At 39.6% G+C, this 25966-nt stretch overlaps 1 protein-coding gene across 1 annotated transcript in view; it reads left to right on the plus strand.

Moving 5' to 3' along the window:
* furinb (furin (paired basic amino acid cleaving enzyme) b) overlaps nt 1-25966 on the plus strand; it is a 74527-nt gene that overhangs the window by 27749 nt on the left and 20812 nt on the right. The window contains exons 3-6 of the mRNA XM_034878455.1: nt 6908-7006; nt 15206-15301; nt 16988-17116; nt 17225-17301. Coding sequence (XP_034734346.1) covers nt 6908-7006; nt 15206-15301; nt 16988-17116; nt 17225-17301 — 401 coding nt within the window. The remainder of the gene's footprint in view (nt 1-6907; nt 7007-15205; nt 15302-16987; nt 17117-17224; nt 17302-25966) is intronic.

The following is a 25966-nucleotide window of genomic DNA, read 5'->3' on the forward strand; positions in this document are numbered from 1 at the left end:
TTTTAAATGTCGATGCCGATCAATCAATAATCAACCAATTACATCGGTCCGCCGATAAATCGGTCGGGCTCTATATTTTATCTTGGAAAACAGTCAAAGAATTTAAGTTTGTCTCACAGCCGTATCGGGGATTCCAAGAAAGAGCAGACAGAGAGGAATATTTTTCCATGCTACATACTAAATATCATAATAACACAGATTAGGGGGAGCAGATGAGAATCGGGGAAATTCACAACAGGGGAGTTGGGGTTAATAAAGCAGTGGCCCTTAGCTGTGATATAATCACAACATACCACGGGCTGTTGAGCTATTGCTCAACACAACTTTAAAATGAAACTTTGTTCGTCACACAATTTAGAGTGATTTACTATTATTGCTGTGCCGCTAGCTAACCATTGACGCTAGTGTTTTATCCCTGAAAGATGGGGCTGATTGACGGCCGTTCCAATAAGGTGGATTTGCCTCTGTGCACTTTTCTCAAGCTTAGGGGAATACATTTAATGTGAAAGTCTGGCATAGTCAATATCAGTATACTGGACCTCTAAGCTCCCATGCTGTATACTGAATATTTGTATTCAGTACCCATGCTAAAGCGCACACACACACACGCTCTCACGCAAGCGCACGCGCATTAACACACACACGCAGATACACACTATATCAGTGCGTTAGTCTGCTGGAATCCACACATATACTCTCATTCTCTGCTGCCTCTACACCACCACATTTCTGAACATTGGAATTCTTTAAAGTCTCTCTGCAGAAGTTCAGTGCAGTGATAAGAAAAATTATATTTTATTATGTACCTTTTCCATCGCCTATCACTTGAGACAAACACAGCGTGTCTGGCAGGGAACAAATTCTCAGGCACATTTCTCAACAAGTGCGGTTGGTAATTTCATCCCCACTAGTCTGATGAGAAGGAACAGAAAACTTTCCCTCATTTCAAATCAGTAGGTGACATTGGAGAGTTGCCTAAACACGTGTATGCACACACACACTGCGATGTAAAATAACATCAGGTTACAGCCCAGTGAAAGCTTGCTACATTTTTGTTTTCGGCACCACTGATCTGAAGCCAATCCCCCGTGGCCAATATTGACTTAACAACTGGCGGATGGAGACCAAGGCAGCCACCATAGAAGAGCCCGGGACAGGATACAGCAGAATATGGGATGTAGGAGACACACCATGACATTACTTTCAGTCACCTTGAAGTCTAACAACCACTCTGACTGATAACGCTGTCAGCAGATGGCTTGAATTCCCTGGTTGAGTGTAGCAAAATGTACTATGACCTCTGCTTTGGAAGATGCTGTTGTAAACTGTCTTTTAACTTTTATTGCCCAACAGTGAATGGTAGGTAGAGAAAATAGGATAGGCAAAGCATTATTAGTGGGGGAAAAAAAATAAAAAGTGAAACACTAAGTGGCCTGAAGAAATGCTGATGCCTCTTTGATGCTTCACACAACTCTCAGACTGATGAAAGGCTTTTTTATAAGCGATCTTACCGTCTGTTGCATTCAGTTGCAATCTCAGACAACATGTAGACTCCCACACGCACTTGTAAGTTCAAAGCTGTTCAAGTCACAAACCTGAAATTCTTGACATTTACATCAGATGAACCCAATTTTAGACCGTTCTCAGTTGGTAAATTATTTTATTTTAAAAACAGGAAGAGAATTCAAGTTCCTCTTGTGGCCATACAGGGGATTTCAACTAAGAGCTAAATACTAAATACCATAATAAGACAGATTTGGGGACCAAATTGTTTCCTGCAGACTTTGCGAAAGGCTTTGTTTAGATCTCGTAAGACAACAATGATCCAGGACTATTTCCCAATCCACTCCTCCCGGTACCTGGAGTAACACGTTTGCTTTTTGGCTGGATGTTCACCAGGTCCTGGGTCACCGGCTCCTTGCCACCTGTGGATGGTTTCATTTCCCTCCTTTATGTTTTAATTCAACGACATCATAAGTTTGTGTTGTTGCTATGCATAGTTATGCATTTATGACACCGATCAATACAGTGGGTTTATCATAGAACTGTAAGCAGTATGACAATCATTTAGTTTTGATGCAGGTAATACAATGTTAATAGGTCAGAGAAGGGGTGCAACTACCCAGTGTCAGAGGGGTATGCAGCAACAATTTTATTTATATGTGTGTATAAATATAATATTTTACAGTTTTCAGCTCAGCAACATTGGTTTTGCATATTCTAAGGTAGCCGTAAACCCCCATTTGGCTGCTACATTCCCAGTGTTAGCAACGCGTTTAACTGACAGCACTAGTTATCGCCAACCCATGTTAACACAAACACATACATGTTTTTATTGCGAGACCAACTTTCTTTTTGGCCTAGAAAACAACTAGTAACGATTAGAAAAACTACATCACCACACCTGATCTAACTAGATTGGAAACAAAACAACAGGCACACCTCATACACTTGCTTGTCATAACTTTACATTTTGAGTGGATGGTGAGCGTGAGACGCCGAAATGGATGCCAATAAGATTCTGAATGGAAAGTTTAGTTTTGAAAAGTTGTCAAATGTTCCGTTGACAAGACCAAGGGATTTGTGTGTTTTGTGGTTGTGAACTGAGCCATAATCGCAGCACGGCCAGTCTGAAACACCTCTTGATTGAATATTTTATTCACCCTTTTATTGATGGACAGTGTTACATTGTGTGAGAGATTATTTGCTTCAAGTGAGAATGTTACGTGTGAAATTTAACACTAGAGTTGTATGCATACAGTTGTACATGTATGCCAACGTTCTTTTCAATTCAAAATAAAACATTTGCACAAAGCAAGCCAATCCACTTTTCCATGTTGATAAGAGCATAAAGATGAGAAAAAATAATTGGATAAAAAGAAATCAAGGGACATTTAGAATAGATAAAGTTGTGTGATTAATTGCAAGTTAACTATGACATTAATGCGATTAATCGCAATTAAATATATAATCGTTTGACAGGACTACTATTAACATGAGTATTTGCAAGCCTCCAAGCACTGATATCACACTTTAAATCCTACCTGTTTCCTTTCACAATCCACTTATTTTCTGTCGCATCCCTTGACATGGCATCTCTTTTTCCCCTCTTTCTTTTTCTATATTTAGCGCCCAACAGCTTTTTTGCTTTATCCGTCTATTTCCATAAACGACAACTCACTACTCGTACCTGCTCACTCAGCGCTCACGGCACTTTAGAAACGCACATCAACAGCTACATATATAAAATACCCCCCAAAAATTAAATTTTTATTATAATTTTTTTACCATTGCTTTGGCGCCCCTACGCAGTGCATATAACGCCTACCCACTTTTTGCATTACTGGTTTAAAGAAAAGGGTAACACAAGTATATATTTCTTATGTGTCATCAGGGCTTTGAATAGGTGAAAATGGTTCACCAAAATGTCATAACTCATGCGGCTGACATCTGGTATTGAAAAGGATTTATTCTGAGTCCAATTTTGATTCTCCAACAAAAAAAAAACAGACATCAGCAGCATCTCACTCATGGATGGCCTTGGAGCTCAGCTATTTCAAAGAAGGGGGCAAGAAGGATTTTACTATGCTTTATGCTATTACATCTTAAAAAACGTTATGGGGTGCTTTTTCTGGATTTTACAAAGGACATTTTACTGTCTTATCACAATCTAATGTTTTCACTATCTAAGAAACATACATTTTACTAAAATACTTCAGCATTCAGTTTGCAAAGGCATTCCTAAATGACTATCCTACTCATAAGAGGATATCAGCTTTATTTAGCTTGTCCTTGATTCATGACACAATGTTAACAGACCCAAATGGAATCTGCAGATTTTTTTTTTAAGCTTTTCAGCTGTAAGCCACAATGAAAGTCTGCTAAAACAGCTTATATTACATCATTTAGATTTACAAGTATTTGGACTTTTAGTGTAAAAGGACTATATACTGCTCACAATGCAGGACTATCTGACTTCATCCAAATAACGGTCACTTCCCTAGATTGAAAAAATTAGTTGATTTATTCATATCCTTGTATACTGAATATCTTTTGGACTGTTGGTCAGACAACATAAGCAATGTTAGGACGACACCTTGTGCATTCTTCAATATTTTCAGACATATAGACTAGACTAACCAGTTAATCAACAAAACAATCGGTAGGTTAAATGATTGTGATTATAATCAATCGTTGCAGCCCTCCTTTCCTTGACTGGATTAGTAGTTTAATCGTTGGGTCTTTTTGTCCTAAGCAGCACAATTCTGTTAAAGATTTTCCTCAAGGTTACAGAAAGGTAAAAATGGAGATGGTGCGAAACAAGGGAACACATGAGATGTGAGTGTAAAGGGAAGTGTTCCTCCAAAGCACCAACTTTTCTATTTCAATTTCCCAAGACCCACAGACTCCTGGTCTAAATGAGGACATCAGCACTCCTGGAATAGGTCTGTCCCAAAGAAAAGCCACCCCGGTGCAGCACAAATTAGCTTTCTGCCCTGCCGCAATCAATGTGAAACTGGGTCTCATTAATTCTTCGGGTCACATCCCTCATCAAGCCTCAATCTTGCGTCGTTCAGAAGCTATTTCATTTTACAAGTTATTTTCGAGACGGGTTGTCTTGTAAGGTCAGCATTGAGGATCTTTCAAATCACTATGTCCAAAATATCATGAATTCACCTTGTTGGCACCAGGTGTAAGCTATATTACTTACCTTTACTTTGTTACGTAACACTACATTTCCTATTTGCTAGAAAAGGACCAATACCATTTTTGGCTTCCCCATACTGATTCTGATACTTGAACTTGCGTATCAGTCGATACCAAGTACTGATCACAGTACCAGTGTGTGGTATATTTTATAATGTTTTAACTACTATCCCTGTACGGATGTGATATGATGGGATTTGTTGTTCGCTTGGCTCAGGGTTAAACTCTTTGTGAAACAACCATAAACAATGAAAACTGTAGAACTTTCTTTTATCATCCAGTAAGAATGGGAAAAGAACATAAATAAACTACTTTTAAGGTCGATTTTCTTTAGAGCTTTATTACGTGGTAGTGGATTGGTGCATAAACTCCAGTACTTCCCAATACCGATACTAGCATTTTAGGCAGTATCAGAGGTATCGGAACATCTCTTTTATTTGGCATATTGATCTGCTAGATGGTAGCTTAGTAATAATGCTGGAATTTAACACATTGTTGGCTAGATGGAGACTAAATATTGCTTCTTTTTTTTCCTGCTCTTGTCACATTTTTATTCATTTAAGGATTGTCCTTTTTGCAGAGCTGTTTTCTAACTAAATCAGCCTTATTTCTCTTTCCTATACATAACTGTGTGCGAGTTGACCTCCTAGGGGAAAAAAGATCATTTTTGCACATCGCTAAGTCATTTTAAGATGGATGGTCACTCAGTGTATGTGGAAATTATCACAGGAAGGGATTTAAAATCATGTCCTAATTACAAATATTTGATAAATGAAGTCAAATTGGCCGGCACTAGGCTGGCAGCTTTCTACCAGTGTTGCCATACTAGGCCTCTGAGCTCCAGCCTCCAGTCTGGTCTGCTCGCAGCCAGCCAGCCTGCAGAATCAGCCCGCACCCCCAGGAGAGCCTTCCATCCTGCTGCGTCTGCTCTTCTCCCTCCTCACACACATCCATCCTGCCTGGTCGACCTGTCAAGCCCTGCGTCTCCCTGCCCGCCTTGCCTCCCTCCATCATCCACCCCTCCTCTTTTTCTCCTTTCTCTCTTCCGCCGCTCCACTGGGTTTGTGAAGGTGAGCCAATCCCCAGTGGCCCTACTGTACAGATTGCAATGCTTCCTCTTTGAATGGAGGCTTCTCACTTGTGAATACCCGTGTAAAGAGTGGCTTGGCTGCTCCTTGTCTTCCTCCTCCTTTCGTTTGGTTATTTTCGTCTTTTTTTTTACCGCACACTTATCTCTGGATGTCTGTATTATATAGTCTCTATCTTGCTTTCAGGTCAACTGTCATTGACCATGACTTGGGGAGGTGCAGGCTGCTGTGTCTACTTGAAAGCAAGGGGGACCATAAATAGCACTTTGGGCCAGTTTGGTGACAGCTGTCACCCAATTGCTTGTCCTTAAAAACTCTTTAATTAGCCGGCTGTATGATGGAACAATGACAGTGGCACGAGGAATGCTTCTGTTGCGCTGAAGTGACACAATGTCTAATGGATGCGGCTAACATTTTTGATGGATAGTGTCCATCTGCAGTTGTGTAATGATGTCCTTATGTTGATGCACATGTGTTCATCAACATAATTTTGCAATGTGGGAGATTGCAAGAATTTCGAAAATATGAAATGACACAATAGCATGGGAAGATAACTGTGTTAACGAAGATTTTTTTCTGTGGTATGTGTGGGTGTGGGTGTATATGTGTTATTTTCTCCTACAGTATCTGCAGAGAGCTTAAGTCTCTTCACCCCACTTCCAGCTTACCTCCTCTGGTGATGGTGCTCTGTGGAATAGACAGCTTATTTTATTATATCAAATCTGAAACATGACTCTGTGCTCTATTCAAATCCTTAACTGAAGAAATAGCTAACACAGCACTGGCTAGTGAAAAATGTAACACCTTATTTAAATAATCATTTTTAAAAAAGTGTTCTACAACTCTCATGTGGCATTTACAGCACTTTCACAGTAGCTAAGAACAAAATAATGGTTTCTAATGGTTTGTACTAGCCAGTGCAGTAATAGATTTTTTTTTCTCCCATTTAGCTTTGAATATGGACAGAACATGCTAGACCTAAATGTCCAAATGGATGTGTCCCTATTCAGCTCTTTCCAAGGGCTCATGAATACCTTGGTGATTACTCAGTGTTATCCAGGCCATCCCTTGTTGCAGGTGAACTCATTGCCTTTCCCTTTATGTTTGTGCAGGTTTTTGGAGATTATTATCACTTCAGGCATCATGCCGTGGAGAAGAGGGCTTTGTCTGGCCACAGGGGGATGCACATCAGACTGCAACAAGAACCACAGGTAAGGCAGTTTTTAGCCCTCACACAGCTCTTTGCAGCACTCTATGTTGGCAACAAAAGGCCAAAAGACAGATTGGATTACACACACAGAGTGTGTATATCACAAGAGAAAAGGATGCCAGCATCAATGACAGCTGATCAAGCTCTGTATTCTTTTCAGTCCTCGCTGGCCCTTCCATCTGTCCCTCTGACCCAATCCAAGGCACCACATAGCTCTAAATTTGCTAAATAAACCCACCATAACAATACAACAGCTGGGAGGGTCTCTGTGTTTGGCCTTGCTTTTTCTCCTGTCTTGTAAAATCATTATTTGCACCTAAATGTGCTAGAGAGGAGTATTGGTTTTCATTAGGCTATCCAAAAACAAAATAAATTCCAACTTCACTCTGAATTTCGGGTTCTGAATTGGCATACAGCACAACCACCAATTTATACCTGGCATACTAGCGAGTATTTTTCATTACTACCCGTATATGTGCAAACTGCAAATACGACATTTTTATTTTTATATTTCATGTTGAAAAAGGAGGAGAGAGCAAATCTGCCAGAGAGATGGCCAATGTGCGTGAGAGGGGGATGATCCGTGAGTGATCATTCAACTACCTACTACGTGGGTAACGTCATCTACACTTGTGGGTCTTGCTTTTGGGCTGTCACACTCATCGTTTACACATGATGTTGCATCCATAAGACATTTACAAGTGGTAATCCGCAGCCAAAGATCATCCATTTGTTTGCCAAAGACATTTAGACAGTACATTGGCAAAGAAAATGCTGTGTAGTTATAGCCGATAAGGAGTTAGCCTTAGCGTACCGTTAGCCCTCCTGTCTTTCTCTCACTTTGTTTACGTCTAAACCCGGCTTGCGTTTGGTCGGCGGAGCTGTGTTGATAGAACTCGGCAGTGCTGTAGTGCATTCACTGATTTATTTGCATTTTGAAACGTCAGTTTAGAAATTTGCCACACACTGCTGTACTGCTCCCTCACTTGGGGGGAGAGAGGTAGAAATGTGACAGCAGAGAATGGAGACCGCTTCTATGGAGAAAGAAATAAACATAGGATGCTAAAGAAATGACTATTTACCTCGTAAAAACAAATGGTGCTTGTGTGAGTGTTGTGAGCTCCTCTCTCTCTGGCTCCCTGGGTGTTAGATACTCAGTGAGCTTGGATATTCCTCTTTTACGGAAGTTTAAACACCTTAGATATGATTATTTCATTGTAAACTAAAAAAGAGACATAGAGGAGAGAAGGAGAGCCTGTATGAGGCAATAATACAGTACACTGACAAAAATAATACTTTTACATTTCTGAATGTGCATTTGTTAAGCACTGTTCAATTAAAATGTGACTGTGAACTAAAATGAAACGGCACATTGTAGTTTCTGTATTTCTTACCAAATCATTCATCAGTAAACCAGTTAACACAGGGGAAATGGGAAAAATTGCTTTGCATGTCAATTTAAGTTGTGTACCCCTACATTTTCTGCCTGTGCCCCTAAAATGTTGTAGTTAAAAAAAAAAAAAAAAAGAAGTTATTCTGGAGCCCTGCTCTGCAAAATCTCAGCATTTGTGTGAGACGTAGTTGAGTCAGCATTGAAATGGCAACATAGTGTAAGGAGGTATTTCTTTTATTAAGAGATTAGAAGTTTCATATTGCCAGACCCATATCCATACTAGGATTGCACTGTAACTACGCAGATTGTCGGGCAGTATCCACTGTCACTCTATTGTATGTTTAAAAAAAAAAAAACTGTATTGGTTTAATTTCTTAAATCAAAGAGAATTAAACCAGCCAGAAGAGAAAGTGGAGTAGGACAAAAAGAACATATTCTGTCATGTTTATCTGCTTTCATGAAAGATAACCCTCACTCTAACTCGTGAAACAAATGTGTATGTTCATTTCGGTTAACATTCTAACATTCTCTACACTGACATTCACATTAAACACATTACATTTCATTACAACTGAATAGAGATGTTCAGATACTGGGAAGTTCTGGAGTTCATGCACCAATCCCATACAAAGAAAATCTACGTTAAAGTAGTTTATTTAGGTTCTTTTTCTGTTATAAATTGACTGTCAAACTGGAAAATAAAATAAAGTTCTAACCTAAGCCAGACCGACAACAAAGATAGAAATCATATACCATCCATACAGGGATAGTAGTATACAGTTGTTAAAACATAATAAAATATATGACACACTGGTATCGGATCAGTACTCGGTGTCGGCCGGTACGCAAGTTCAGGTATCAGAATTGTTATCGGGAAGTAAAAATGGTATTGGACCATCTCTACAACTGAACATATACAATCATATCCAGCAGACGTCAGGTCACAGCATCAACCTGAGCCACCTTACACTACTAGGAAAATAATAACAAAAACAATTCTTTTTTTTCTTTGTCAATTGACTTTATACTTCTTCAGTTTGTGCGTGGGCTACAATAACTTGATAAACATAAAGGTTCATGTGGTACATTTTTTAGTCTACATACTTGCAAACTTTACGGTGGAAATCGCCGTTTTAAACAGGGAAAACGGCATCCACGTGAACCGTGTAGCTCCGAAGAGTTTTTATGGTGTAAAACTCAAATGTAAAATGGGAGTTTCAAAAATCTACTGTGGTCTTCTTCACAGTAAAACATAGTCGGGGATACGGATACAACACAACGTTAGTTCAGTGTGAATGCTAATGAGATAAGATTAGAAAACCTTTATCTGTCCCACAGAGGGACAAATTGCGGTTTGCAACAGCAAAGACAAGAGCAGGGATGGATAAGTGTAGAAGTAGCATAAACAAGTGTCAAAGAAAGAAGTACCGTTCTTACAGTAAAAAAAAAACTAAGTTACTGTACATTAAAAAGGACTAAAATACACTTTGCTTTATACAGTCTCTTGTGACATAAATAAATACTGGTAGTATAAAAGTATTGTAGAAAGGTAATGCACATAAGTCGGACATAGCAAACAATAATTGCACATGAGTTAGTAACATTGCACAAATGAAAATTAGGCACAGATGTAATAATGGCACATGGAATTTATTGCACAAAGTCAACGGTGTTCATCGTACAGTTTAACTTAATCACCGTTTACTACTGGACCAACGCGGATATTGGTGTCCCTGAAATGCCCTCTGTACTGCTCTCTGATGCTAAGAAACCGATGGTAGAGGCAACTGAAAGTGTAGTGTTAACGGGGGGGGGGGGGGGGGGGGGGGGGGGGGGGGGGGGGGGTAGTAAAGAGCTGTCACCTTTTTCAGCCCTTCTGAGTTTGCAGGTATGAGTCTACGAATATCATAACCTTTTGCAAGCTGTGTTCATGGCCGTGGTTGCTTTTATTTACCTAATAATGGACCTGAATGGGCAAAATGCCCTACAGGTTCTAGGTACAAAAATAGTGATACTCCACAAACCTCACTGTCAATGGTTTTATTTGTTTTTTAGATTTATAATGCAGAAAACATTAGCACACAGTTTTGAGTGCCACAAACAAAATGCTCTTCACCTCGGTTGCATGCTAATTTGCAGTGTTTTTGTGTGATTTTGATGAGCTGATCCTTTCAATCTGCCATCCATGATGTTGGTAGGGTGTTTGATCACTGAAACGATCATGCAACATCCCTAGTTAAGTCAGTTCAAATCATCACTAAAAAACAAGCCTTAAACATTTTCCCATTGATGTCAGAAAAAGGATGAATACCTGTCAACTCAGGCGTCAGCAGCAGATAACTACAGGTATGTGTGCACACAAGTGCGGCAGAAATCTTCCATTTTATTATTGCTGGTTCCACCTTGCTCGGCAACACGCTGCTGTCATGTTTACATCGGAAGCACTTGAGGAAGCTGTGAAAATTGCTTCTACGGTAGTTAAAAGCTTCTTGAGAGTTACCCAACTGGTGTTAAAAAGGGGGCCGTTACGAAGTGAGAACTGACTGGGGCCATCTGTAGGAAGGTAGGCCTGCCAAGGATAGCCCAGGGTCTAATCTAGCTTTTCCCGAGCCCAAATTAAGCTGGCTGATTAAGGGGCTGATGTGGTCTGACAAGCGCTGAAGCCCCAAGACATCATTTGTGAGATCTGGTGACATTCAGTGAGGCAGTGGTGTCAGGGGTCAGCCTAAGTGGATGTAAAGAAGGCTCTGAGGGCATATAGGTACACAAGTGTCTGCAGGGGAGCTGCGAGAGTACTGTGGCGCTCAAAGGGTCAGAAGATTAGCTTTGAGATCTCCAAAATCGGTAACAAATTAGATTTAGTAGAGACTGTGACAGAGGATTTAATGATGTACTATACTGGATTTTCCAGTTGTATGCAATGGTGAGGGATAAAATCCAGACTGTTGGCAAAACTGCAGGACTGATAAGAAACATTCAATGGAAAATTGATAAGTGGTTCACAAGAAGCAAAATTACTCTGGTAGATGGAAAATGAGCTCTTCTATGAGTGTGTGCTAGATTGCCTTTATAATGTCTATGCCAATGAATGAGAGAGTAGGCATCTTGAATTTAAACCTGGAGCCCTAACAACAGAGCAAGCGAGATAAAGACATTTTTGATGGAAGAAGTTTAAGCTAACTTGCTTGAACTCCCATCTATTCAGAGAGTCAAGTTTCTGGCTAAGCAGCAACGGTTTTTCCCTAGGTTACCTATCCACCCGCACAACCAAAAACAGACCAACCTCAGGCAAAGCAGGAGTACTGCCAAAAAACACCACAGCACAAGTGAGTGGGTTTGTGTAATGTGCATTTGGATATTAATGTGTATGTGTGTGTGTGTGTGTGTGTGTGTGTGTGTGTGTGTGTGTGTGTGTGTGTGTGTGTGTGTGTGTGTGTGTGTGTGTGTGTGTGTGTGTGTGTGTGTGTGTGTGTGTGTGTGTGTGTGTGTGCGCGTGTAAGTGTGTGTGTGTGTGTGTGTGTGTGTGACCATGTGATCCCTCAAAAAGGGGGAAATAAAAGGTTGTGCTTCACCTGGTTCAAAGAAAACACGTTTAAAAGAAAGTGAAAACATAATGGTTGGATTTAGATTAGTCAACGCTTAGCTTTGAGCTTGTTACAGTGTTTCTTCTCTGTAATCCGGCTGCCGTCTCTCACATCGCTTCCTTTGTCTCTTTTCCTCTGGTCTGTGCTCGGTGCTAACATGCCGCCTATCACCAACCCCTTTGAATAATCACACAGCGGCAAGATGACATTGGCAGCTGCATAAGCTTTTACCATTATGCTTGCCAGGGTTATTTGTCATCTCCCCTCCACGCGCCACACCTTCTCTATGAGGGAAAGAATTGATTTAGTTTTGGGCTGGCTGCTGTGGGTTTTGTGCAAACCGCAGTGCAACGCAGCTTACTGCATGCTGTGTTTCAGAGCACTTTCCTGTGCTGGGGCCCTACTGTTAAAGGATAAGGCTACTCTATATTCTTGTTATTGTCAACAAATCCCATGAAAAGACCAAAACCAACAATGTTACTTTGCCTCACAATACCCAGCTACTCTGTGTGCCCGAAGTCCACTGGTTCCTACTGAAGATATTGTATATTTCAGTATGAGTCACAGGAGGGACAGAAGGAAATATTGCATTTGCTGCAATAATGAGTGTTAAAGGCAGTGGCCTTCTTCACAGGTTACACATGTCCAAGTGTTGTGAACAGTTTAACTGAAATCTGCAAAAGTGATATGTCTCTCTCAGATTGTTTTATTTGCATTATTCAAGAGGCCCAAAAAAACATTATTTAATTATTCAGTTTCTTGTAATTCACAAGAAAAAATCACAATGTGTGGCTCACTGATGTCTGTGTGTTTTTATGAGTCTTTGGAAAACAATATACATGTATGGCACATAAGCTATTTCAGGCTTTGGACAGTGTCTGTTGCATCAACTCATTGTTGGTTTTACTCTTTTTATGGGATTTATTCATAATTACAAAAAAATATATATTACACCAGACTTATCCTTAGACATATCATCTTTCTCGATAAACTGTGGAAGCGCAGATGTATAGATCAAAGCACAGGCTGCCTCTCTGTCAGTCTCTCTGCATTACAAACAATAACAGCATGACTTCTTAGTCATCAGACAGTAAAGCCCTCAGGACACTTTGCGAGAGACGGAGCAAATAGTTTATTGCTCAAGCGGATCACAGACCTAGAGCACGTTGAGACCTACTTCTTGTCTCTCATCTCTTTGTGTTTGTTATTCTTTGTCCTTGTTCCAGATCTCGGGGGAGTGTGTGTGTGTGGGGGGGGGGGGGGGCTTACACTGTGTCTCTGTATTCTAAATTAGCTTTTTTACACCGGCTTTGTCTTCAGGGAGATATCGATTCAACCTTGTTTTTCTCAGTCACTGTTTATCAGAGTCATATATACACAAAATAATCAACAATTTTCCATAATTAAACAGATCGGATTAAATTACATCCAATACATTGAATGTCAGTTGTCCTAAGGTGATGTTGTATAAATACGCTGTGAGTTGAATGGGCCAACGTTTAATCATTTCAATTAATGTGTTTCATAAATAAAACACTATAGTAGATGGCTGCTTCATCCAGATCATCTGATTTGTCTATGGTTTGTTATTTAGCTCTGATAGTAATTTGGGGTCCAGTGGGCAGCAGGTCAACTAGGTGAGTCTTGTACTCTAAATGTAATGAAATGGAATAAATGTTAATTATTCCAGGGTCACTTAAATAAGGTTAATGGCTTCATTCTCTGAGGCAAGGTTTTCAACCAGGTTAGGAGCTACAGCACCCACAGTAGCTGCGCTGAACATGTTCTCATTCAGACCACGTGCTTTATTCTGTAAGAGCATAAAATCAAGCAAGTAGCGAAGCCTCACTACTCAAAACAACTATGACAGCAACAAGCGAAAAGGGAAAAAAGCGATTTAAAATAATTTAAATGCTTGAATAACAAGTCAGAATCTGCGGAGCATTGTACAGGAAATGCATAAGTTTAGACACACTTCACTTGAGTGTTCTTGACACAAACGTGGAATCAGTTGTTACCTTCTGCTAAAATCAGCAAAGAATGCATTTATCACTGACAATAACAATGCACTGCATTGCATTTCTGCTAGTTTTTCTCCATCTGTGATTCCTTCTACTACAGCAGTAGCAGTCCAAGTTACCTTTCAATTATCATTTAAAAGTGCTGCTACTTAATTTACAATTTACAGCTGCTTGCCTTTTATTTAATCACAACAAAGTGTGATGTTTGTTAAAGCAATGCCACAGGTCTTTCACACTAATATGGATAATATATTGTATACTTTATCTAATATATACTTTATCAATCCCACAGGGGGAAATTACAGCGTTTTCACTCTGTTGTTATTACACAAATTCACACACACATGCACTAATGGAGAGATGTCAGAGTGGGGGGCTTGCCTATTGAAAGGCACCCCGATCAGTTGGGGGTTTGGTGCCTTGCTCGAGAAACTTGACAGTGCCCAGGTGGTGAACTGGTACCTCTGCAGCTACGCCGTATGGGGACTTGAACCAGAGACCTTCCCGCTCCCAACTCCCCACTAACTGCTCTACTGCCACCCTCAATGTTTCTAGCGCAAACTTCTGTTACTAACATTTATGTAAAAGCTCACAGCTTGGATATGAAATCCTCAGTGAAATTTATAAATCTGCAAAACTCTGAATAAATATCAAATTCTCATATCATCATACTATTCTCACAAAGCAACATACCTGTCAAACTTAATAGAGACGTGAAAGAACACAAACATGCTATGTGGACCAGTAATTTCAACTGGCAAATGGACAGACTAGGATGTTTAGAACTATTTTTTCAGAAACTGAACTATGAACTAACATATACATTGTCTGTCTGTCTGTCTGTCTCTTTGTTATTTACTTTTTGTGGAATTATCCTTTACTGTAAACCAATCCTGTGCATATCCCAGCAGCCTCTAGGACTTCAAAGGCCCTTTCTCTGGAACACTTTTACTCATCATCTCAGGAATGAAATAAATTAGATTTGTTTCACATCTCTGCCTCTGTTTCAAGTTATTACTTTTGGAACACAGCTGGGACCGTGTTTTCCCATGTCTACAATATGTGGGAGATTGCAACAATTTCTAAAATTAGTAATGACACAAAAGCATGTGGCGATAACTGTGTAAACCTTGATTTGTGTGTTTGTGTATGTGTGTGTGTGTGTGTGTGTGTGTGTGTGTGTGTGTGCGTGCGTGTCCCAGGTCCAGTGGGCGGAGCAGCAAGTGGTGAAAATAAGGAAGAAGAGGGATATCTATGAAGACCCAACAGACCCTGATTTCCCCAAGCAGTGGTACCTGGTGTGTGATGGTTTCTTATCTTTATGGCCTAAACCAATGAGTCTGACATCATGGCATTGAAACATTCATATGTTTTATTCGTAAAATGGCATACATAGTGTAATTGGCAGCAGCGTTTTAGAGCAGCTCTAGTGTTATGCTACCAAACAAATAAATGAGGTGCACAGTCAGTAGAATATGTAATGAATTATGTTTTTGTTTTATATTCACAATGCCTTCATATTATTTTGAAGCCTATGAGAAGCCCGTCTGCATTCAGATCTAATAGCAAAGTTATGTCCATATTTCAGTTTCTACTCTGCAATGATTTTTAATTAAACCTTGAAAGACTCCTTCTTCCGGCATGTCTAGACATTAGTCAATAGTTTCAGCTCTGCAGAAGCTTATGAGGATACCTGATTTAAGATGTATTTATTAGTGCAGTGGTAAAAGTTCTTAATTCCCGCGTGGTAAGTCTGATCAGTTGAATTGCTGTCTTTTCGACTAACCCTGGAGCCATTTATGTGCATCAGCTTCACCTCCAACTCAGGGTTTCCACAGTAAAAAGGTTTAATACAATACATCCGAGGATGCTGGGTTGAATGGGAAATGAAATGTCAGGACAGATCCACTTCTAAACTGCACCCCCTGTGAAACATTGATAGCAAACCGTCCTGGCTCTGTCTGTTTTGTTATTCACAGCTTTTTCTCGGAGATGCTTCAATTTCCCCTTTTTCCCTTTTTATATGCACAAAACCTCTGTCACTACAACGGACTAATGACAACATTGAATATCCCAGGCATAAATCTCCAGTGAATAGAACTGGTGAAACCACCTCTGCCATTCAGCATTAGACCTCTAATCTTTAGAGGACTTGTTCCCCCTATATAAACTATTTTAGGCTGCTCTGAGTAAAAAAAAAAAAGGATTTGTTTAAGGGGCTGAAGTTTTGTCTTCAACATTTACTATAGAGGGCTTTTATATTGTTATTTTTAACATTTACTTAAAATACGTTTTTAACGGTGTCTGTGCAAGTTCAAAGCCCACGTCCAGGAATTGAACTGTACTGACCTTAGCGTCCAGGCATCCTAGCAGAAGTGCACATGTAGGAGTCGTGCCCTGTGTAGAAAAATTAGCAGGAAACGCAAAAAAAAGTGGGGTCAGAGAAGGTTGTCTGTGATATCTTTTCCCTTCCTAACCATGTCTGTCTTTAACCATCTCTTTCATCTCTAGCGCTCACTTCTCGTTATACTTCTCACTGTACCAATGCTGTGCATCCAAATCATACTTTAACACACGATCTCCCCCTATTTGTCTCTCTCCCCTCAAATTTCACAGACTGCTATCTCTTCTGCGATAGGCAAATGCCCTCACCAAGATTTCTGTCTTGCAACCGGTTGTCTGTCTGTCTTTTTTTTTTACGTTAGCTTAACTATAGAAGGAGGCTCACACCGAGCAGCTCAGCCCGAGGAGAAAGACATGTCGCGGGGACGCGCTGAAAATTGGATTTTAAGTGTCCGTAAACCACCTCTGATCTTCTCTTTTAATGTCTCGCTGCTTATTTTTGTATTGAGCATTTCTGTATTTAGGTCTTTTCAGTTGATTTAAGCTGTTATAACAAATACACACACATTTCCTGTCGGACCATCTGGAAAAGTGTCAGTCATAGCAGATTGATTGCTGAACATAACCCTTGTCTCTTTCAGACCAACCCAACACATGAAGACCTGAATACCAAAGTAGCCTGGGCTCAAGGGTACACAGGAAGAGGTGTGGTGGTGTCTATCCTGGACGATGGCATTGAGAAAGACCACCCAGATCTCGTCAGCAATTACGTAAGTCCAAAACTCTCATTTCAGATCACATTTTCAGAGAAAAATTAAACGATTTTAAATGAGAGCTTGAAGTTCAAGTGACATGATTGATGTCCCCATTTGCCTTAGGACCCTGAGGCCAGCTATGACGTTAATGATGGAGATGCTGACCCCCAACCAAGATACACTCAGCGGAATGAGAACAGGTATTTTGGCAAAAGCCGCAATCTGGCAACACCCGGGCTTTCAGTCTTTATGGAAATTTGGCAAGAATGTGCAGACTTGATCAATTTCAGTTGTGTGAGTGAGCAAGTGCATTTCTGAACTGAGAAATAACTTGGCCTGGGATTTTCTTTTTTTCTTTTTTACAAAACAACCTTTGTTGTTTTTGACTCGGCACTAGTCTCCTCTAAATGTTGGTGGACAGGGAATGACGTGGTGAGAAAGCACAAAGTCTATACAGCTTTTGGCCCAGTGCTTTTGGCTGAAGAATTTACATTTAGAAACTAATTATATAAAGTTTGAAATCACTGGTGCAGTCATTCTGCAAAGTCTTGAAAGATTGTTGCCTTTATTTTTCTTTTTTGTTTTGTCTTGCTTCAGTACACAATTCGAGCTGCTGTAGCTGCATTTCAAGGTCCCGCCCATACAGCTCCCCAGCCGCTTATTTCTTGCTAATACAAGACTTGTTCAGTTGCCTTCAGTGAATCATGCTCTCCCCTTTCAGCCATTGAAACGTGTTTGCCCCAATTTAGTGATGAAACACTAAAGCTCCAGCAAAGGCGAATCCTAAACCTTCATCTCCTCCCTTTTCCCCATTTCTCCAAACACCATGGTCTTCTGCCTTAGTCCCCTGGAGTAGATGAGAAGCTACATCCAGCCTCTGAAAGCACAGCAGGATTTGTCTCAAATCTCTCTTTCTTTCTCTCTTTTTTTCTTTTCTGGGATGACTGCCACCAAGTATTTTTGTAGTAGTTTGTTGTTGTTTTTTGTTCCTTAGTTGGGGTTTCAAAGCACTGCACAGTCGGTCAGAGGGAGAAGCGAAATGAGCTTTTATGAGATTTCATGGGATTATAAAAACTCTTGTATGAGAATCTGTGCAGATGTTCTTTCTTTCTTTCTTTCTTTCTTTCTTTCTTTCTTTCTGTGTTTTTCTGTCATTCTAAAAGTGTTTATTCATCTTAAAAGAGGCTACAGTAGCATCAGCAGTTTTTTGAACAGAGACCTTGTTTCTTGTCCTTGCCGACAGCTGGAGCAGCCATGCAGAGCGACCCCAGCCTTTTCTGTCAGTGTAAAGTAGATCCCACTCTGTCCAGCTGATGAAACAAAGCACGACTGGAGGGGATTACTCCTCCTGCCTCTGTTTGACTTCAACTCCCCAACTGCCCCATCATGCCTTTACTTCAGAAACACTCATACACATGGAACTCAACTGCACTGGACACATTTAAACACACATAAAAAAACAGATTTGCATACACTCAACTACTCATGTAAGTGGAATTGCTAAAGTAATTATCTCGGACTGGATCATTTTATGGGCATGGTGTGAAAACCAAGGGTGTGTCTGTGTGTCTAAAAGCTTGGAGCTGCAGTGTTTGGATGCATTGTGGACAAATTATATCCAATGAGTTATGTAAATCACTATAGAGTGATACATGCCAACAGAGAGTAATGCCCACAACCCCCTCACAATGAGATTATATGAATATATTCATAAAACAACAAAAAGCAGAGGAGTTTTGGAGGCTGGCATTTTTCATAGCCATGAAGGCCAGTTCATTTGTACTGATGACACGCAAGGCTGATTTTTGAATTTTCATCTCTGGGTTTATCCTTTTAGATGCTCTGTAGTCTTGCGTTGGCAGCTCTGGCAGATATTGTTGAAAGGAGTGCGGGTTAAGTTGAAGGCTGGTTGAAGTCTGGCCAAGCAGGTAATCCATTTGTGTTTCATCATGTCAGTGTTTTCAGTTTTTTTCCTCCATTATGTCAGTTCGATGTGGGCGTAGAGGTTGAGGTTAGAGAAGAGAATAACAAGAATGATTTCACCCACCTGTCCACATTCTGTCATTAAATCAGAACACTATATATTTCTAAAGCCGTCACCAAGAGGGCTGTCCTGTATCTGGTCAATATCATTATCATCATCATCATTATCCGAGATGTGTTTTTAGCCTGCGGCGGAAGATGTGTAGGCTTTTGGCCACCCTGATGTCAATGGGGAGCGCATTACACCATTTAGAACCAGGACAGTAAACAGTTGAGATTTCGTTGAGTGATTAGTTGTCCCTCGCTGTGAGGGGGCAGCAAGCAGATTGGCTGATGCAGAGTGGAGTGGGAAGGCTGGGTCGTAGGGTTTATCCATGTCCTGCTTGTAAACTGAGCCTAATCCCTTTGTGGCCCTGTATGCAAGTACTAGTGTCTTGAACCGGATGCAACTGGTAACCAGTGAAGGGAGTGGAGGAGCTGTGTAGTGTGAGAGAACTTGGGGAGGTTGAAGACCAGTCGACCTGCTGCGTTCTGAATGAGCTGCAGGGGCCGGATGGCACATGCAGGCAGGCCAGCCAGGAGGGAGTTGCAGTAGTCTACAAGTGAGATGACTAGAACCAGAACCTGACCCGCCTTCTTTGTTAGAAGGGGACGTATCCTTCTGATGTTATGCAGCATGTATCTACACAATCGGGTAGTTGCAGCAATGTTTGCAGTGGAGGAGAGCTGGTCGTCAGGGGTCACACCCAGGTTCCTAGCAGTCTGGGTGGGGACTACCACAGAGTTTTCAATTGTTTTAGTCCGGTCTTGGGCAGGAGAGCCCTTCCCTGAAAGGTTGACTGTTAGATGGTTTGTGGACATCAAAGAAAGAATGTCAGTCAGGCTGGAGATAATGTCTTCATCCTGTATCCAATTCTTTTGTGTGGATTTAAAATAAATACAATTCAATCACTGATCTAAACGATGAAATACGGAAAAATGAAAAGCATTTTTTAACTTGCGAATATCTAAAAATCAATAAAAAAAAAAAAAAGGAAATGTTTTGTTTAAATAATACTCAATTTTATACTGTACAGTACATTCTCTCATAAAACTGATCATCAAAAGATGATGAAGATCATTACGTTGCTATTCTATGTCTATAATTGCTACCATATTCACAACAGATCATATTCATTCCACATCAGAACGGCACACTACTGTGCAGATTTTCAGTTGACTTATTTTAATGTGGGCGCAATCTTTGATGTGGTGATTACATTTTTGTTCTTTTAGGTTGTTATACTGTCTCTGTTCCTCTAACTTCCCTGTGGAGAGCTATTAGCTTCTGTAAGGGACTTTTCATGCAACAGTGTGCAGCAACAGCCTTTTTTGGAATATGATTGGCATGCTACGCATCCTTGTGTGCCCTTCAGTCCAAATCAACCCATCACCACCGAAACAAATGCTAAAGGGTCTTAAACTTAAGGCTGGGAAGATGAAGGAAGAGCTGTGGTGGTTAATCTGGTTGGTGGCATTGAGAAAGACCAAGAGATGTGTGTGCATGCTTCTCTTGCCTTATCAAATTGCTTTGTCACTGTTTCTCTGACCATGAAAGTTGTGCTTCTTCAGCAGAAATACACTGGATGGGAAAAATGTTAAGTGTACCTGCACCAGTCGCTGCAGAAGAGACCCATATTTTTCATTATTTCATTCCATTCAATTATTGATTTCTTATGACATTAGTCAAGGTTGGACAGGCATCCCACTTTTAGTAGGGTAGGCCTACTTCATTTTTTTTTTTTAACCTGTTCCACCTCGCAGCCTGGTATACAGTATGAGGAGCTGAATACCTTGTTGTGCCAAACAGTTCTCATTCGTAGCATTCGTTTTGATGTCTTGCTATGGGATACGCCTCCCTGCGTATTCCTCAGAAGCATTTATCTCATTACGCCAATCCTGATTGGCTGGTGTCTGCGTCCGGTGGGTCCATCTACCTTTAAAGAGCTTACGCTACGACGTGGACACTATTCTAAAACCTCTTCTCGCTTCAAACCATATCTCTCTTTCGTGCATGCTAGCTAGTTTAACTGTCTACAGGCCGGAGCTATCCTGGCTTAACATCTCCGTCACCGAGCGCTAGCTGCCTTCGACACGGTTTGACTCTTCGATCTCACCACAGACTGGAGAGTTACCCGCCTTGCCGTTTCATGGTAAGGCTATTTCTGCGCGTTAGCACTACAGCTACTGCTCAGTATCTTCGCGTTTAGCATTCCAAAATTTCAAGCAGGGACACACTAATGCTACTCTGAGAACCAATGTTACGCAAGTAACCTAAAGGTTTTACTTTTAACAAGAAAGTTTTAATATACTCCTATTAGGGTACTTTTTAATTTAATCAAATTAAATTTTTTTGTAATTATTTTCTATTTGAAATTTTAGCATTGATAATCACTCAAATTAGTGAATGTTAACAAACTGTTCCAAAAACTGACTCAGTACTATATTTTTTTTTTAAAGATCTTCATCCTTCATCAGCGACTCTTGCCTATTAGGCAGATAACCACATGTTGCCTTGCTAGAGCTTCTCAAGTCCGACAACATCGGAACAAATGTGAAATTGGTCACAAATTTTAGTATCTGCCCATATTCAAACTAAGCACAGTAGATTTCTCTCATAAAAAAGTCTCAAAATTGAATTTAGTGATGAAATAGCAGACAAAATAGTTGTTGGCCGCAGCTACTACAGCAAACTCCTTTTTCTTTGGGTTCCCGGATGTTAACACTGAATTTTAAAACATTGTATTTTGCATCTGAATTTGGCATACTGATTTTTTTTTTTATGTTGAATTTTGAAAATCTCAATTTTTTAATAATGAATTTTGAATTCTGAATTATAAAATGTAGAAGCAAAAAAAATTCATATACCTGATTTCAGTGCATTAATATTCAATGCTAAAAATTCAATTCCTTTTCAATTTCAAAATCCAAGGAAACAGATTTACTTCCATTCTTAGTTATCCAACCATATTGTTTAAATGAAAAACTGATATGCCTCACTATTAACACAACATTTAAAATGTGTTTTTGTGCAGTATTTTGTGTGCCGAGTTGATAGAAAATAAGTCTCATTCCACTTTGATTTGAACACCAGAAAATGGCAATGGGATTAAGTATTATCTGTGGGCACTGTGTCGTTGGCCAAACGCTGGCAGACAAGGGGCTTCTAAAGTCTGAGACGTTCGCTATTTAAGTATGTGAATGCAAATGGGAATGCCTGTCCTCTGCTCTGCAAATCCACAGCCCTTCTGTACACATGCTGCATGAAATAAACGTGAGTTGTCAAGGATGTGATACAGGACAAATCAGACTGAAGGAAAGCACAAATCAAAGAAGACGGCTTCCTCCTGCGTCGTCTGTTTTTTTGCCTCTGTTACAGTGTTTGACACAGCAGGTCGCACCGCGCTGCGCTGACATTGTGTGTGATTGGCATTCCTCAAGCAACAGCATTCTGTGTGTTTTTGACAAAACACCTATAGTTTGTCCTTGGTGGTTTAAGAAGCAGAAGACATTTTTAATAGACAAACTTTAGTGTGTGAAGTACTGAATAGAGGCAGTTGTTTCTCAGTCCACTAACGCATGCATAAAATGCACTCTAGTCAGTAGATACACAAGTAAACAGTGAAGAGTGAGCGTACCATGGTGAAAAGGAAACATGTGTAAGCCTTATTATCCGACTTCATTTGTCATCCTGAGCCTTGACATCTTGGCATACGTTTTCTATATATATACTGTATATATGTGTGTGTATATATATATATATATATATATGTATGTATGTATATGTATGTGTGTATATATATATATATATATATATATATATATGTATGTATATATATGTATGTATGTATATGTATATATGCATGTATATATATGTGTATATATATATGTGTATGTATGTATATATATATGTAAGTATATATGTATATATATGTAAGTATATATATATATATATATATATATGTATATGTATATATGTAAGTATATATATATATATGTAAGTATATATATATATATATGTAAGTATATATATATATATATATGTAAGTATATATGTATATATATATGTGTAAGTATATATGTATATATGTTTATATATATATGTAAGTATATATGTATATATATATATATATGTAAGTATATATATGTAAGTATATATGTATATATGTATGTATGTATATATATATGTATATGTATGTATGTATGTATATATATGTATGTATGTATGTATGTGTGTGTGTTTGTATATATACATATAGTATATACACATACATACAGTTGCTTGAGAAAGTTTACACACCCATGCCAAAGTTGATTAAAACAGGAATAAAAAAACATCTTTTGGAAATTGATCTTAATGCCTTAATTAAAAAAATTAGGAAAATCCAGCCTTTTAACGACACCAATTTTCTTTGTGAATGAATAATGTATTGTAAGTAAATAAATGTTCTTCCTTAAAATACAGGGGGCATAAATACACACACCCCTATGTTAAATTCCCATAGAGGCAGGCAGATTTTTATTTTTAAATGCCAGTTATTTCATGGAACCAGGATACTATGCATCCTGATAAAGGTCCCTATGCCTTTGTTATTAAAATAGCCCCCATCATCACACCTCACCCTCACCATAGGCATGCTTTTTTATTTCAGTTTGCTAAATAGCATTGCATTCTTATGGGCAGTTCCCCAATGCCTATGAAAGAACATTTACAATACTGTGTGTGTGTGTGTGTGTGTGTGTGTGTGTGTGTGTGTGTGTGTGTGTGTGTGTGTGTGTGTGTGTGTGTGTGTGTGTGTGTGTGTGTGTGTGTGTGTGTGTGTGAATATTTATACTACATATTTTCTCTATTTACTCTGGCCATCACACGCTGTAGATAAATGCCCTCCACTGTTTACACTGGGTTTATCAATTATTGTTTACAAACCCGCCAGCCTTTGTCAGTCCTGAATAATGTAATTCTGCCTGTCTTGTTTATTCTGCCGGGGACAGCGTGTTTATTTTCCAGACAGCCAGGCAGACATTTTTTGGAGGTGATGTTGGCAGGGACCTCACTCTTAAACCTGTCTGCTTTCCTACTAAAATCTTTTCTTAAGAAAAGGATTGAGTGTGATTGAAAGACACTATTTTCTAAACATTTTGACAAGGTCATGCCCACGTTGATTGGAGGTTGCAGTCTGACCTGGAGTCAGTCAGTATTACCCTGCTTAGCTTACTGAATACTGTTGAATGGGATGGTAAAGCAGTAGTGTCTGCGTGAAGATAGTCCACTTCAGACATGCTAGGCAATGTCGAGCAATTACTTTCTTTTTCATTTAGGTTACTTTGATCACTTTTAAGCCATCTGTAATAACTTTTGACCTCCTATATTGATCGACAGACTGTATTTTGTTGTTTTCAGTAACCCACACTGAGTCAATGTACATCTCTCTCCTCTCTATCCTTTTTAGACACTTTAGGATTGGGCATTGGGCATTCTATCCACAATAGCCCTGTTAACATTGTTTATTTCCTCCTTCTATACCATTGTGCTCCATATAGCAGAGTGATACATTTTATTCAGAGTAGTGTAGCTGTTGCTTTGCAGTAAAAATGCATTTTGATTTCTGGCCCCCGTTGCTGTAGAGTTAGATTCTTTTCCTTCTATGTCCCCATGAGTTTACTCCCACATAAGAATATGTAAGTCAGATGGATTTCAAACTCTGATTGCCTATAGGCATGAATAGTTATGACAGTTACCGTGTCTGTCTATATTTTCCGGAAGATGGACTGACAACTTTTCCAAAGTGTTTCTTTGCCACTGCTCATTGTATTCTAAAATTTAGAAAAGGGCTCATCAATGTAGGTAGCCAGAAATGAAAATGATTTAATGTAGGACGTTTTCTCAACAAACCCAATACATGAAAATCTGGAATTTTAAACAAAGTGATTATCTTCTCTACAAGGCAGTAGACAGCTCCTCTGTGTTTGAGGACACAATGAAGAGATCTCCACTTCACACTCCAGTGTTACCATTTGAACAGACCTGCCTGAGGCCACAACTGAGCAGAAAATACCCAAATCTTTTTGGCAGCTCCAATAAAGCGACCCTATTTAGTCCCTATGAAAACAAATATAAACCAACCAACAGAGCCGTGCTAAACCAACCAACAGATCCAATTATGCATATGCAACACACATGCTCTATACAACACAAATACTACATGAGTGTGTACGTGTGATCATATCCATCTACCATCTGTTAACATAAATTCTCAGTGCTGGAGAACACGTCTCTCTGTTGTGCTGAATGAGGACGTATGCCCTTTCAGCTACGAGAAACAATGTGCTTTTCTCACTCATCTGCTGGAAGTCACACCTACAGAACTGTGCAACTGTTGTTAAATTGTTTGGGTCTACTCATTTAGCTCAAATGGGCACTCCACTGATTTTATCTGAGTTCAGTTAATTCATCACAGTGACTACCACTTCTCAGCCTGTTAAAATAAAGTAACTTTTCATGGCTCTGGAGGAGCTTTCTAAAAGTTGTGATAAACTGGAGGTTTTGAGTTTGAAAGAAGTGGAATTTATGAGGCAGATAGAGTCTAATGAAAGGGGCTGTCAAGCGGCATTATGGGAAATTTAGGAATTGGAACTGGACCCACACTTAAAGAAGTCAGGGTACATAGTTATCCCGTTTTCCTGTTTGAAGGTGACACAAAATGTGTGTCACCTTCGAATAAGAAGAGGCTGTTTTTGCAATGTAGAATTTTGAGTATATAATTGCTGACTTTGTCTGCATACTGTACATTAATAAACTGCACTGTACAGTATATAGACTCTGTATGATCTCTTGTTCAATTG

The sequence above is a fragment of the Etheostoma cragini genome, chromosome 8, assembly GCF_013103735.1.
Source record: "Etheostoma cragini isolate CJK2018 chromosome 8, CSU_Ecrag_1.0, whole genome shotgun sequence".
Lineage (NCBI taxonomy): Eukaryota > Metazoa > Chordata > Actinopteri > Perciformes > Percidae > Etheostoma > Etheostoma cragini.